A 16,501-nucleotide genomic window follows, 5' to 3' on the forward strand; every position below is an offset into this window, starting at 1 on the left:
ACATAAAATAAAATAAAAAGATAAAAAAGCAAAAGTGTAAAATATCACATACTGACAGTGATTTCAGGTTAATTGGTTTGTTTGCCGGAAGGTCCTGACTCAAATGAAGAACAGCTGAACTACTTCATTACCTGAGATGTTTTGTTGTTATGGAGGAAAAAATGTTCAGAAGTATTATGTTTTCAAATTTTCCATCATGTTTAAGAGTAAACAATAAACTAGCTGTTTCTATTTTCTTTCATTGTCCTGCTGTGTTATTTTAGTATTGTTTATATACTACTGTTGAATTTATTTATTAAATTCGTTTTATTTTTAATATTATCAGGTTAAATTTTAAGTTGAAATTTTTGTCATTTTGTTGTGTGCTTTGGTCGTATTTTTTTTTTTTTACATTTTAGTACTTAATCTTTTGTGTTGGCAACTAACTGAAATACACTTTATCTAATAATTATATTTTATTTCAGTTTTAATTCAAAATACCAAAAACTATTACTTGTTTTAGTTTTACTGGTGTCCTGGTTAAACTTTAAAATGAAATACTTTGTTCGTGATGTATAAAAACAACTTAATATTTTATTTTTCATGGTCAACCAAGTAAATTATTCACGAAACAAGGCAGTGCATAATATTGTTTTAAAGAAAATTGTAATTTATACAAATGAGAATTTTGCTAACGTACACACTGTATTACAACACATACAGTAGGTTCTTTTATCTAAGCATTTAAGTTTCCCCACGATACACAGTGTCACTCTCTGACACGCAAATTCAGCATCTTTTTTGTGTGTTATGAATGTGCAACATTCTGTTCTCCAAAAATGAAAAAAAAAGGGGAATTAAAAAGTGCAAACTGCTCAGGGTCACCACTGGAACAGTGTTCATGTATTTCCATTTTTAACAAAAAAATGTTGTTTCAAACCCCTATGACTTTCTTTCTAGGACATAATCAAAAGTGACTTTTGCACAATGTGAGTCATATAGAAGACTTGAATACTTTCATGGTGATGTCTGTCCTTTTAAAAACTTGACAGCTTCAGTCCTGTTGTATGGAAAAGAACAGTTCAGACATTCTAGTAAAAGCCAGTCAAGTTTGGAATGACATGAGGTGAATTAACGATGACAGAATTTTCATTTTGGGGCAAACCTTTCCTTTAAACTACATGAAATGCCTTTGTGCACTGCGGTGGTTCATTGGCACTCTGGGAGAAGTTCTCTAGAAAGTCTCTGAATAAATTAGATCTGTGAAGACTCCAGAAAAGAGTTCCTGACCCGCGGCTGCTGACAGTCCTGCTTCAGCAGGGAACTGATGGCATCCTCAATCTCCGACACCCATGCTTTCTGAAACACACACAACATACAGCCTGAATAAGACCATTTTTGTGTGATTTGAGCTAAAAGCTAAGTTTATAATACCACCGTTAGATTTTATTGCCAATCTTTTATGTTATTTATATGTAACCTTGACTGCATTTATTTGATAAAAAATACAGATTTCTTATTATTATCAGTTGAAAACAGTTGTGCTGCTTAATATTTTTTTGTAAACCATACTTTTTTTTTTCCAGAATGAATATGTAATGTAATGTCAAATTGACATTAAAATTGAATAGCCTAAGGATGTTTGACATGTCAGCACTGGTTAAGTTTGGGTGGAAATCAAAGCATGGGTCTTTGAAAACACATTAGCAGGATTCAGGATTCACCTTCACAGATTCAGTCTGGGCTTGCAGAATGAAGACTCCGATGCATTGCTGGTAACGATTCTGGTGCATTATTATGAAGGAATTGGGCAGACCAGATGCTGAAACATTCAGAGATAAAATGTCAGTCAATCAGTGAGAACTTCAGTGTTTGTATCAGTGCTGATCACACATGGGTTGATCCATCCTCAATGGAAATGTCTGGATTACTAAATAATTAATTACATAACAACTGCAACATGATCTCAATCCAAAGAGTGCGTCATGGTATGTCTGTGCGTGCTGTCAGCACCTGTGGCGTTGAGCTGGTCTATGTTCTTTAACTGCAGGCGGTCCAGAGAGATGGGCTGGTCCAGGACAATGAAACTACAGCTCTCCTGTAATAAGAACTCAAGCTCTTGGCCCGCAGCCGGACGCAGAGGGTTCGACTCCACCACGCCAGACTTCTGCAATACAAAACCACAAGGCTGTGATATTGTTTAAAAGTTTGACCTAACTTATGCATAAAGTAAACATTAAACAGCACTGGAAAGCTATTTTACTTCTGTATTGTGCTGTATTTCCAAGTGAAAGAAAATATTGAAACATAATAAATCTAGGATGGGATTGGACTTGTATCCATCTACTTTTTCAATCATATTTTCTAGGAATTGATTGTATTGTGAAAAGTGGCCCTTCCACACCAGACCTGGATGCTACATTATTTAAATATACATTAAATGTTAACTGATGTTAAATTAAAATCGAGCAATATTTAAAAAAGCTATTATATTGAAACAATATATATATATATATATATAAATTCATTACAAGACATTTTTAATATTTTCAAAAGTTTTAAAAGAAGTCTCTTATATTCACCAAGGTTGCAATCAAAAATACAGTAAAACAGCAATATTGTGAAATATCATTACAATTTAAAATAACTGTTTTCCATTATATTTTATAATGTAATTTATTCCTGTGCTGGCAAAGCTGAATTTTCAGCAGTCATTACTCCAGTCTTCAGCATCACATGATCCTTCAGAATCATGTTAATATGCTGATTGATGCTCAAGAAACATTTATTATTATTATCAATGTTGAAAGTTGTGCTGCTTAACATTTTTGTGGAGACCATGGCGTTTTTTAAGGATACTTTGCTTTACAGAAAGTTCAAAGAACTGCATTTATTTGAAATAAAATATTTTGTAATTATGTAAAGGTTGTTACTGTCATTTTTTAGCAATTTCATGCATCCTTGCTGAATGAAAGTATTAATGTTTGATTAAAAAATAAAAAAATCTTACTGACCCCAAACTTTAGGAATGGTAGTGTATTTGTCACAGTCTTCAGCGGGTGTGCCCAGGATGGCCACCAGATGACACTGTTCTCTGTGAGCACATGGCTTGTGTTGTGTTTGTTTGGTGCTATGTGCTCTCTCCTGTCTATTGTCTTGCCCCGCCCATCTTGTTACCTCATTATTGTTTAAGTTGCTCCACCTGTGTCTCCCTCGCTAGCCTCCTCATTTGGTTTCCTATTTATTCTCCTGGTGTCTGTAATCCTGTGCTGATCTGTCGTTTTTTCATTGTGTGTGTTATGTCTGCATGTAGTGCAGTTCCGAGCCTGCCTGTCTGTTTTTCCCCCTTGGGGTTGTTTTAGTTTGTTTTTGTTTCATTTTATTATTAAAAGAAAGAATCATTCATCCTGCACTTGAGTCCTCGTTTCATCTCTCCACACACACACCGTGACAGTATTTAAAAAAAGTAAATGAGATCTTTTATTTCATGTTGAATTTTCAGCATTTCAGCATTATCTAGCAAAACTATCTTTCATTGTCAGCACCTGTGGTGTTGAGATGTTCTATGTTCTGTAACAGCATCTAAGTTAAAATATATTCATATAAACATAATTAACTTTTAATCTCCATTTACAGTAGTCAGTACAGTACTATCACCTGACACAATCCACTGATCTCTATTCAACCTTAGCGTGTAAAAGGGAGTAATGGCTTGAATCAATAATTACTCCCAGACAGAATCAACAAATCCATTTTCACATCACTGTCGCCCATGCTTTGATTTATGTCAACAGAGACAGGGCTGCTAAGCATTACCAGTGATAACACCAAACAGTAGTCACTTTCCTTGAATCTTTATATACGTACTTAATACGAATCAATAACCGCACCTTTTTGCTTCGCTTGATCTTCGTGATTAGAAGGAATTCGTCAAAGAGAAACAGGTAGACCTCATGCATCTTGGCATTTTCTGTGTGCAAAAGAAGATTATGTAAATATACACAACACGACCTCTTATAAACAGAAAAGGCATTTTATCCATCTAACCTATGAGAACGAGCTTCCCATCATGCAGAAGACTACGGTGAGACACCAGGTTCTCCAGAGTTACAGCTTTTAGCAAGTGCTTCAGATTCTGTTAAGGATTAATCACGCACAGCTTTGAAATCTCTATAAATACATTCAAATCAAACTAAAATTAACACGTTATTAAGTATAATGTGCTTGAAGATACAGATTTTGACATAGACCTCAGGAACATGCGCCCTCTTGTCTTGCTCCCACACAGGAAGCCACACCAGAGCTTCCTTCAGCTGTTTCACCTTCTGGTAGTTGTCCAACCACTTCACTTTTCCTTCAAGATCATCTGTACAGATGCACAGAGAAAGAGAGAGAGGTTTGGGTGGGAGCTCTATTGTATCATCAGCCTACACAAAGGCGGTTGGCTCCGAAAGGTTAGTGTGATCATCCACACCTCCCCAAACAAACATTACTGCTTTTGTAAAACCACAGATCCTGTTTCTGGTTGTTCAGTTGGAGACAATCGACTGTATTTTAATTCTAGATTCTTCCTACTGCGTTCCAAGTACAGGCTCTTTCATCAACATTGACACAATCATGTCGTTTGAACCCCACACCCTTCATACGCTGACATGTTTTAATCGCACCAAGTCACCAAGAAGAGTTGTACACACACCCTTATATTGGCTATGGGAACTGTCATAAAGTGTGTTGAAATGAGCTGCTGCCATTCTGGAATGTTTTGAATTTTTAAAAAAAACTGCTTTTGTATAGAAGATTAACCGATTAAACATTTCAAGTCCGTCTAGCCATATCTCAGCCCGGGAGCAGGTCAACAAGTCAAGGCAGGACGGCGATCATTACCAGCACCTCAAGCATTATAGAGAATATTACTGAATTCATGACAGCCAATTTCACTGTATTTTTTTTTTGTTAAAACTTAAATTAATGCCAGCTAGCAAAAATGTCATTACCATCAGTCAGTTGATGGTATATTTGTTGTAAAATAAGATAAAAATGTTAATATTACTAAAAATAGGACCATATTTTGTTGTTTGTGTCATCAGCAAATTCTTGTATCACTACCAGTGTTGGGGAAAGTTACTTTTAAAAGTAATGCATTACAATATTGCGTTACTCCATAAAAAAAGTAACTAATTACGTTACTTAGTTACTTTTTATGGAAAGTAATGCGTTGCGTTACTTCTACCATAACATACACAGTCATTACCATCACTGAGCATTTTCTTTGAAATTCTTGTTAAAATGATACAATTAAACTATTTTATAAAAACCATACAATTTGTATAAAATATTATAAATGAGAAAATTTGATATATTTTAGCACATATATACTGTACATATATATACACAGTCATTACCATAAATAAAACTATTTTATAAAAACAAAGTATAATTTAATAAATATATTTTATAACAACTTATAAACAACAACTTTTAATTAATGTATATACAAATGTTTAGCACAGATGAAAGGGCTAATGGGAATGGATGAAACATAATGTAGTAATCTCACTTCCTTATCCAAAACAGGGTACTTGATAAACACATAATGGATTTATGACAAGTTGTGAAATGCTTCATAAAAAGATAACTGGGCTTTTACACGACATGTCAATTCAAATGTCACGTTTTCATGGCTTACTAAAACATGGCGTCCTTTTTAGCTGTTTTGGCTCACATCTCTGAGGCAAAAATAGCTGTCTTTCACAGAGTCACTGCATATCTTTTCTCACAGTGGCTGTCACTACACACCTCACAAACAGCTTCCCTATGAAGGCAGACAGAGAACAGGAAAAGTCACCTGTCACCTGGTTTGACGTGAGTGTTTTACCCAAGCGAGATCAAAGTGTCCTCATCTGAGAAACAAAGCTTATCAGTAACAATAACTGTAGAAAGTGAAAACCAATTTTCCCAACTATCGTAAAAAAAAATATTTAAAGCTGATACTAGAGATATTATTTAAAATCATTTTAAAAATTTCAATACGGAGCCAATTGGCCAATATTGGATGTTTATTAACCCATGATGTTTTACAATTAGTCTACCTTTGCTATCATATAACACTCAATAAAAGCTGCTCTTTAAAAGCACTAATCATTTAACAACACTGTTAAATGTTATCTCAAAATGAATACCCATTTTCATACTGTACATGTAATGTTTTGAGGTCTACATTCACTTGTAGCATTTAAAAAGACTGATTTTTACGGACTTATTTTTTACATTTATTTAGAAACAGCATATCATTTTAATACCGCCCATTTATCAGTTATCTATGGAAGCTTGTTTCTGCCTCAAAATAAAAAATAATGTAATTTTATCTCACAAGTCTGACTTTTTTTCCTCACAACTGCAAGTTTTTTATCTCACAATTCTGACTTTTTTCTGAGAATAGAACATTTACATCTCGCAATTTTTTTGCGAGATGTAATTTTTTACATCGCCTTTTTATCTTGTTTTTTTGTTTGTTTCCACCACAGAATAAAAAGGAATTATTTCACAATTCAGAATTGCGAGGAAAAAAGAATCGTGGGATAAAATTTTTTTTTATCCTGTTGTGGAAACAAGCTTCCAAAATGATCAGCTATGATAACAGGAAATTAATTATCTGCTTATCAGTATTGGCTAGAATATTTATGTCAGTGTACCTGTACTTTCATCTGTCACAATAATGCCACCAACTTACAGATGGCTGTGTCAACGAGATCCACGATACTCTGTATGGTGTTCTCCTCGGCCTCCGAGCAACTCTTCTTCCCTATGTTCTTCAACAGCAGAGGGTACCGTGTAAATCTCTGCAGAGGAGCCACCAGCAGATCCTTCAACTGCAGCCTGCGGCACTGCTCGTTTCGTTCACACCACTGGATGAGAGAAAGAGTGAAGGATGGGAAGACATATGTAATGTTAAGTGTTTAATGAGATTGTTCTGAATAAAAAGTCAACTGACAAACAAGATCCCTTTTGTGCAACTGAGGGCAAAATCTAGAAGTGACAGGGCAAAATTGATGTGGAGACAGCTTAAGAATACAACAGGGAACAATACTCGGCGAGAGCTGATGATGTAAGAACGGGAAAGTAGCAGAGTCAACACTTTTTCACCAGCGAGCTGGTCACCGTGTTCCTGCGAGAAAAACAACCACCCAGCAGTGGCATGAACCTCGCGTGGTAATGTTTGCCCTATTGCCTAGATCTTGTCAGTGCATTGAGACCAAGCCCTGATTTACCGTGTCAAATCACGCTTGCCACGGTTACCTTCACGAAAGAGCCAAAGTCCTCTCTGAGCTTCAGGCTGTCCAGATAAAGAATGGCTGTACTGTAATTCAGGCAGTATTTCTGCAGACAATGGCAAATGCTCTCACTAAACGCCTGCAACAGTCAACATGGGGGAGTGATCAGAAGAGAACAATAGAGCATTCTGCAGTTAAAACATTCTGTTATCTTTCAGCAAATAAGGAACAATTTTTTTTTCTAGAACAATCATTTGCTAAATGCCTAATATAATAATACATTCTGTAAGCACAAGATAGCTCAGGGGTCAGATCTCATGTGTACGTTTAGGCAGTTATACATTATGTTTAAAGGTCACTGACTGTGACTTTCTATTTCTATTTTTTTAATGTATGAGCTTCAACACTGATAATAATAAAATATTTTTCTTATTCAGCATATCAGAATGATTTCTGAAGGATCATGTGACACTGTAGACTGGAGTAATGGCTGCTGAAAATTCAGCTTTGCATCACAGGAATAAATGACTACTCTTTTTACTGTATTTTTAATCAAATAAATGCAGCACTGTAAAAAAAAAAGTGTTTGTGCGACCTTAAAATGTTAAGTTTAGTCAACTTGAAATGTTAAATTGTACTATGTGACAACTTGGATATTTGAGTTGAGTAAACTTAAAATTTTAAGGAAGCATGAACACTTACTTTTTAAGTTGACAACATTTTTACAGTGGCATAAGAGACTTATTTCAAAAACATTTAACACATACATTATATATAAAAATATCAATCTATGGTATCCTACCTTTCTAAGGAGTTCAAGAAGAGATTGAGTACTATAGCTGTCTGGATTGGTCCACATCTCCTTAATGACACGCAAGAGACTAGTAAGGAAGCCGAAGCTAACCTGCAATACAGTAAGAAACAAACTGAGAACAACATTTCTTATTATAAACTGGAACACAGACAAAAAAAACTGCATCCAAACAGGCAGTTAATTTCCAGTCACATATTTCCACCAAGCTCACTGAAGTCTTACCAAACAGAGCTCATTAAGATTTGCAAAGAGCCTCCAGGAGTCAATGTCCTGAAGACACGCTCTCATCTGAAGGTCTGTTAGTGTGGTCAAAAACACCTACATGCAGAACAAAAGCAAACACATGTAAGCACTATTCTTACAAAGTGATTGTCTGCTGGCACCAGAACATTTGTGCTAGCTAGTACCTCGCTAGTAAATTTTAGCTACTGTAACCACGTGACATACAGCAGCTAAAACTCTATTTTTGACATGTTTGTCTCTTTCACTGGAGGACATGTCATTCCATAAATCTAAAGGCATTGTGTACACACCTCTTTTAAAACCATGAGCTGATCAAGGAAGTAGACACATTCACTGGTGAAAAGTTCCCAAATGGCTTCCTGTTTACGGTAGGCTTTTGGATTCTCCGCTGCTGCCAGTTCAGAGCGACCTTTCAAAAAGTCCTCCAAAGACATATCCTGAAAAACCAGAGAAAATTGTTTCCTTTATGCAAGACATTACAGGCAAAAACAGAGATTTCTCAAGCACTAGTCAATTCTGTTGTTTCAGACTAGTGGAAACATATAAAATACACTTTTAAGTGTTCATTTTATTGCACTTTATTCATTTGCACCTGTAGATTTCAATTACAATACATACATATTACAATATACATATTATGGAGTGATAAAATAAAAAAATCCAAAAGCCCCTCTGTAAAAAACTTTGAGTCTAAAAAATTGTACCTGGCTTTATTCAATGTTTAGATTTTTACTATGGAAATGTATTTATTAGTGCATAGTTAATTAGATAATGCCTTGTTTGCATATATAAACATAACATTTCAGAAAACTTGTCATACAAAAAATGTTTGCAATACTTAATGTAATCAATCTACTGAAAAAGTATGGTAATATCTATTCATTATTTTTTTTTTACCTAGTAACATGGGGTGTCTTGCCTTAATGATAACAAAAAATAGGACTTCTAAAGGCCATGCATAAACACTAATGTGCTCACCTCAGGGGGTTTTCAACTCATAGCAGTTAGGCATCAGTTTTGAACACTAACCTTATATGTCTGAAAGTCTGTGTCTCGCCATTTCTGGATTTGAATGCCAGCCAGACACTTGTCAATGTCAGCTATGCTGCGAGTCTTCCCTTTTGTTTGCTGGAAAACACCACTCACATTTATTCAACATCACAGTGCCGTGCCCTCAACAGGTCTCTTTGTGTTTGAGCTCTGTTAAACGTGCCCGTTTTGTTGTTGTTTACTTTAATGGAATTGATTGGTGGAAGGGGATGCGTGCATTCAAATCTGATTTAGCTCAAAGTGAGTCAGTGAACACTATGTGCTAGATATCATCCAAAGCATCTGAAAAATTATGACAGAGCATCTGCAGATGGCAATAATCACAGAACTGGCACTGCAAAATGTCACGGAAGAGATATCTGCATGATGGCATTGAAACGTTAGAATGTAAGAATTTTTGCACTTACTGTGCTACGCCTTGAGAAGGGCCACTTTGATTTCTTAGTGTCTGTGAAAGAGTGCAATAAAACTTACGATCTGCATAAAGTCATGTATTTTATTAAATATTGCAAGTTGGAGATGGGCTATAAAACTGATTAATATACTTTTGTTCTTTCATTATTTAAGTCTATAGGTATATAGTAGTACATGTTAGCAAATCATATTGAACCCAGGGTCATGAGACTGACTGAGTCATGACTAACCTGAATAGGCTGATTTATTTAAAATATCAGCAGCGCCATTGGACACGAACAAATCTCCAGGGGAAACATCCAATCCAGGAAGGCTCACAACCACGGAGCTCCGCCTCCTCTCCTGCAGCCTGAGAAAAAGCAAACCAGAAGAGTGCAGGTGAGTTCGTAGAACATTCAGGCCCCTGAGGCAGCCAGCCTTTCAAAGTTATGCATAATGGATGCTCACTGAAATAAGGTTGGTTAACCACAGAGCATCAAATTCAAGATTTATTTGCTTCGTACTTGTAAAACGTCACTTTCTACAAGTTCGCCACAAGCCGGACAAGTTAAGAGAGTCGATCTGCATGTGAATTGCAATCCTGCCAAAAATTATTTCTACCTTTACTCCAGTCCACAATAGCGCAATAGTTCTTTAGACCTCAGAAAACAATTATTCCACTAAATTAATCAGAGAAGGTTCGATAAACCCTAGCAAATGTGCTGTTGTAATCTCTTTATGCAGAGCCAAGCCATGCTAAACTTGAAAATTCAAGGCAGATTTGCTTTAGCAGGAAATCAAAGAATTCCATGTTCACATTTCTAACATGCCTTGTTAGTATTAGGTGGCCAGAACTGTGTTTGCAAAGATGATAAACAACCCCATACCATGTATCTGCTGTACACGCACACCATTGCACAGTGGACATACAGGCCTGCCAACTGACTACTGAACAGTTGGATATATTGAAAGATTCAGAATTTATTATACCCACTGTTTAAGAACAAAGAGCAGCAGCAGAGGTGGAAAATCAGCACCCTGATTTTCATTATTAATCAAGTCAAATGTTTGTTTGTTTTTCCCTCCTGTGTTTTTAACCAGGGTTAAATACACATGAAGGCTAAAACTATGGCAAACACTACTGGTTTAAAAACATTGTCAACTGCAAAGCAAACGTAAAACTAAAGCGAAACGAAACTTAAACAGTGACTTAACAATCCATTTCTGAAACTAACAAAAACTAAAAAGAAATTAAAATCGTATTTGAATTTAAAATAAAATATTAAAATACAAGACTAGGCTCATGATTCTAGTCATGAGTTCACTTTTGTGGTGGATTACAAACAATGTAAAAAGTCCACATTTTGGTCTCAGGCTTTTGTGCAGTTCCTTAAATAGTCATTATAGATTATCATCACTACATTAGATTAAACAAGATTATAGTTCCGTATAGTGATTTTGTGTTCTGTTCTGCTCTGCTACAGTTCCCCTGTTACATTTTGACATAAAATCCTAAGGGCTTTTAGGCAGAGCTATGACTGTTTTCCCACACAACTGGACATGCTGGTTTTTGTTTGAGTTACTCTCAGCTTTGTGCCCATCCAGGTGTACAGAGACTCAGTGATGCACCACTATGTGATGTGAGTCAATAAACATTTTACATGGGCTTACATCTTCAGATGCAGGTATGGGGGGCATAAAGAGCTTGGAAGTAAGAGTTAATCATACCCTCCTCTATGTAATAAATACACACCTGTTTTTGCTACATCATTAAACTAGAAAACTAAAGTTGATCAAGACAAATTTTGACTGGTGGCTTGACAAATCTTTATCTGAAAGAAACCTTTTATGTCAATTTTAGCAAGATATTAAAACAATAAATGTCATTATAGCTCTCTTTAATGTTGTGTGAAGGATCACTGTAGCCACATCAGTTCAAGCAGCAGCACGAAGCGCACATGAACCGGTGATCTCTTCCTCTTTACTACTAGTTATAGCACTAAATAAACAAGAATTAACATCAGAATGTATGTTGGAAGATACAGTACAACTATTATTGAAATGTATCATGTCTCATGTAATTGCTCAAACAGTGTTTCAACTGCAGAAAGACGTCAGTAAAACAGTTTGTAAAGAATGTCACGTAACGTAACATTACATTTACCTCAGGAAAGCCATTTAATGTCTATAGCTCATTAGTTAGCTATAAAAAATATCTCTCAAGATGAGGATTTTAATAAATATATGCACTATATTATACTTTCATATATTTTTCCTTAACCTGTTGTCTTAATTATTTAATGTATGTTTGTGTCAGCAAGTTATTACAGCCACCATTTAAATGTTTATATTTCAACAAAGAATTGCAGTAGAAACATAATGATATCATTAACAAGTTTATATAAAAACTGCCTTATGTTGATACACAATTCAGTTGATTATTAAAATCAAGTTTTAGAATTAGAATTTCATTTGTTTAATTGATTAACTGGTTAACTGTTTTTGGCTTGGGTTTTAGGCTAAATTAAAAGGAAAAAATTGAGTGCATCACTGATGGATGGATGGAATGAGTCAGAAAAGACTGAAGGTCTGTGACAAGATTGGTGTACATAGCTTGAGTTTGTTAAGCCAACATAACAGGTAGACTAACTGAGGAACTAAACATAATAACAACTGCAGATACTATTATCAGTCTTTCTGTGTTCATCACAGTAAATATGGGATTATATACCAATAAATACTTGAGTCATTTACAGTTGTTATGAGATATGAATTCTTCAGCATTATAAAGTGAACACCCATTCCCATGGTACCTGGCACAATGAACCCATCAAATACTTCCTTATTAACCTTTTACTTTATCATTTGCATCCTTTTGGACCTTTTCAGAGATAGAGGCTAATAAAAAGCCTCATGTGTTCGCTATTTACACTTCTAACTTCTCTTTTGCAAGTGCAAACAGAAACACAGATGGCAGTACATTAGGCTTTGAAACCCTTCAAGTAAAAGTCACTCAGCGCATCTCCTTTTTACCAACATTAAAAACAGGTCACTGCAAATGGCTTGTTATCTAGAGGCGCATCCACAATGCAGTCCTAGAATGAAACGGCCCTCTATGCCGACTATCCCAACTCGGCACAGCCACAAAGAAGGGAGCTTTGTCCTCGCACCTCCATGGAATAATGAATAACTGTCCCGTCCAATCGCCATCCAGGGATGAGCACTGCAATCAGATGGTGCCACTGTAATTAAGGCCACAATAGCTGCCTAATTATCCACCGCTGAAAAGACGACCGTGGTCCAAGCAGAGTGGGCCAGACGGGGGGAAAACGGCACTAATGAGAGTTTATCTGGGCCGTACACGGCTGAACGATGGGACTCTACTAACTCTTCCTTAAAAGTTCATGCACAGCTAACAAAGCAGCAATACAATGAACAATGAACCTTCCTCTACCCCAGCTCCCCCTGCGTCAGCATGGTGGCACTCTAGTGAAAAAGTGTCCTGCTTTGGCCTCATTACCACAAACAGTGAGTTTCCACACAAACAAATTCCTGGATTAATGAAACAACACTACATGCTGTTGAGCAACAAGTGCAACAAGTGTAGGACGGATAGTTTTAGTGAACAAGGAAATGCTGGTTTGACAGAACAAAGTGACTAGGACACTGAGGGCAGAATTACGGTTCACATGCAAATATGACTCGGGTAGGGACGGTTTATGCAAAACATTAGATAGAGACAGCTCGCATACCTTTTATGATAGGGGTCCTTGACCTGTAATCAAATGAAGACACACCAAAATGTGAGTAAGGTATTTGATGAGGAAAAAACACTAGTCATCAGCTGCATAACATCAATTTCATCAGGATTTCATCATACAATGTGTGAGTTAAAGACCCCTAAATTTCTCACATCTACTGATATCTCACTCTATTGTGGAAAGGCTTGGATGAATGTGTGAAAGGAGTGAATGGGGCTTCTCTTTTATACAATTGATCCTGCAATGACCCTTCCATTATTTGGTGATTGCTGACTGTGGTGAAAGGAGTCTCATCAGAGGGTTTGCTCGAAGCTGTCAGTGCAAGAAGCTACTGATTCAATTGCTGTCAAAAGCTCTTATTGTGAACTACTACTTCGGGAGTTTGAAGAAGAATGAGACAGGCTTTCTTTGATAAGAGCGGAAAGACTCTTGCCATTTGATTTACAGGCCACACGAAAAAAGACTGTATCATCACATATCATAATAGAGGAAACTGATTGTTATCGACTAAGAAAAGGCTGATATAAAGCCAGCAGATCAAATAAACACTGAAAGGGTGATCAGGAGGACCAGGGTTAATATTGTTAACTAAAACTAAAACTAATAAAAACATTTTTGTTAATTGAAATCAATTTTATTCTTAAATAAAATAAAATATAAATATTAGATAAAAACTTCAACTAAATGAAAATGAGAAATGTTGCCTTTGCAACTAATTGACTAAATTAAATAACTGAAGTTTAAGCTGAAGCACTAAAACTACAAATACACAAGTTGACATTAAATATATTAATTTGAGTTCAAGTAATTTTATAATTTATTCTTTTGATATGTAAATTACCTTAAACCTTCTGCTAACATAAAGACAATCAGATAATATGATAATACTATAATACCGATGATGGTGCCTGCTGCATTTGCCATGGACAGCATGGAATATTATAAAAATATCAGTTTGCTATAGCGCAACTGACCAATCAGAATCAAGTATTCCAGAGTGCTGTGTAAAAAATTGTTTCTGTGAAGTCTGTCATAATTACTGTTCATATATTTTTAGGGTTAGAAATGCAAAACCTATATTAGAAAAGACATTTTTAATTTTTTAACATTTTTTATATTTTTAAAGACATCTCGAACTCATTGTATACCTGGTCATTGTCATCGGTGATGCTCTCATTATCATCAGAATCTGGCTCTTTTAAATCACAAGACTCTTTGCTTTTGCAAATGACGCCATTGTCAATGGTCTTTGATCTGTGTGATCTAATTGTCCCATGAATCACTGAAGATTCAAAGTTCCCGCTCTCTCCATCCGACTGAACCGCCAGTGGTGATTTCTGCCGGAATAATGGAGAAAGGGGACTCGTGGGAGTGGGAGACTCCTCTCCTAAAGGACCATCCGACTTGCTTGGATCTCGGTAGGAGATTCTCGTGCTCCTCATTCTCCTCAGAGTGGGGGACGTGGAGATGCGGGCTGGGGCTTGTCTATCAAACTGAAATAAGTGTGCTGGCATGCTGTCAGACTCCGTAAGGGAACCATACCTCAGTCTGGAGGGCGTCCTTCCTAAATCTATTCGCATTATGAAAGGACTAGCTGTTTGTGTGTCTTTGTCCTCACTTTGTACGCATTGGGTTTGGGTCTGTGCATCCGTCCCTTTGACCGTTTTCTTTTTATGCCAGTCTATGTAACTCCAGTCCAAAGTTTTATCCACTTCCTTCCCGTTTTCGCTTATGAAAGCATAATTCAACTCCGTCATCTTGAGTAATCTGGCATTATATCCAACAACAGAAGACTGATTAAGAATCAGATGCAAGTTTGGCTGGAGTCATTCCCACAAAAATGTGTCCGATCCCAAAATCCATGTCTCTGGAGCTTCTGAAAAGCAAGAAATTATTAGAAAAGCCAGCCACTAAGTTTATTTCAACTCTTGCATAACTAGCCATGTAGAGTATGCCGATTTTAAACCCTTTAATCCCAAAATTTCCCAAGCTAAGTGTGAGAAACTGCAACTGCAAACAATAAAGTAACAAAATTTCATTTTTTCCCCTACTAATCAGTTGTGGTGAAAAGGGGAATGATAAAATCATGTTCACATAAATTCCAGAAAACCTGCACTTTCATCATTAGTTGATGTGTATAACACAACTCTTTTTAGACCCTTCAAACTCCAACGTAAATTGTGTTCACAAATGGGATTAAATGAGTTAATCTGTATTTACCAATACTTTATGATGTTAAGCACCCAGACATTGAAAGCCCCTTTGAACGTTATTGCAATTTTCAACAATTCAGGAGGATTATTTCTACCACATTCTCAATAGGAATTTTGTAGTTTATCATTCAGCATGCTTAACGTGATATTACTGAGTCTATATTGTAGTCCATTTTGCACACATAATATTGAATATATACTTATGCATTTTATATCATATATACTTATGTATGTTTATACATTTATGTTCATGTTCTAACTTTTAACTATTAGCCTTTATATGTGATTTGATCTGGTTTTCTTCTGTGGAGCCTGCAGAAACTGGGTTATTATATGAAATAAGTGCCTTTTCCATTCAAAAATGTGATTTTTAAAAGCACATTTCATTTATATACATTATATCAGAAAATAACACCTTTATGTTACTAAACTAATTGTGCCATCAGCTACATTAAAAAAGTAACATTGTTAATAGTTATATAGTTAATTTAGTCATTACAAGCCTTGTGCTGAAGGTCATGAATTTAAAAGGTGATTATTAGAAAGGGAATTTAATGCTGATATTTCTACAAAAATCTAGTTTTTGGCAATTAATCGTTTATGATACGAAATCATGATTTAAGAGTTGACTATATAAGATCAATCAGTAACACTTTACAATAAGGTTCCATTAGTTAATGTTAGTTAATGTATTAACTAACATGTACAATGAACAACACATTTATTACAGTAGGCTATTTATTAATCTTTGTTAATGTTAATGAAAATACAGTTTTT

The 16,501-nt window shown here is 35.7% G+C and overlaps 1 protein-coding gene across 1 annotated transcript; it reads right to left on the reverse strand.

The window, feature by feature from the left end:
* Positions 1-582: 582 nt before the first annotated feature.
* plekhg7 (pleckstrin homology domain containing, family G (with RhoGef domain) member 7) lies at positions 583-15,382 on the reverse strand. The gene is made up of 16 exons (XM_016552678.1): positions 14,660-15,382; positions 13,503-13,525; positions 10,002-10,120; positions 9,765-9,805; positions 9,337-9,435; positions 8,598-8,744; positions 8,287-8,382; positions 8,053-8,154; positions 7,276-7,389; positions 6,710-6,884; positions 4,230-4,345; positions 4,027-4,114; positions 3,870-3,949; positions 1,993-2,146; positions 1,704-1,801; positions 583-1,338 (listed from the first exon to the last, which is right to left on the reverse strand). The coding sequence occupies exons 1-16, from the start codon at positions 15,266-15,268 to the stop codon at positions 1,234-1,236; spliced, it is 2,166 nt and encodes a 721-aa protein (XP_016408164.1). The 5' UTR covers positions 15,269-15,382; the 3' UTR covers positions 583-1,233.
* Positions 15,383-16,501: the final 1,119 nt, after the last annotated feature.

Source organism: Sinocyclocheilus rhinocerous, unplaced genomic scaffold, assembly GCF_001515625.1.
Source record: "Sinocyclocheilus rhinocerous isolate Xijiao unplaced genomic scaffold, SAMN03320098_v1.1 scaffold2055, whole genome shotgun sequence".
NCBI lineage: Eukaryota > Metazoa > Chordata > Actinopteri > Cypriniformes > Cyprinidae > Sinocyclocheilus > Sinocyclocheilus rhinocerous.

Bases quoted from the DNA above. Each gene is read 5' to 3' on its own strand.
- plekhg7 (XM_016552678.1), bottom strand. From the start codon at position 15,268: ATGACGGAGTTGAATTATGCTTTCATAAGCGAAAACGGGAAGGAAGTG. The intron at 10,121-13,502 runs GTATGCGAGCTG...GCTTTTTCTCAG, and splicing joins AAGGACCCCTATCATAAAAG to GCTGCAGGAGAGGAGGCGGA. The intron at 9,436-9,764 runs GTAAGTGCAAAA...GGTGTTTTCCAG, and splicing joins CCTTCTCAAGGCGTAGCACA to CAAACAAAAGGGAAGACTCG.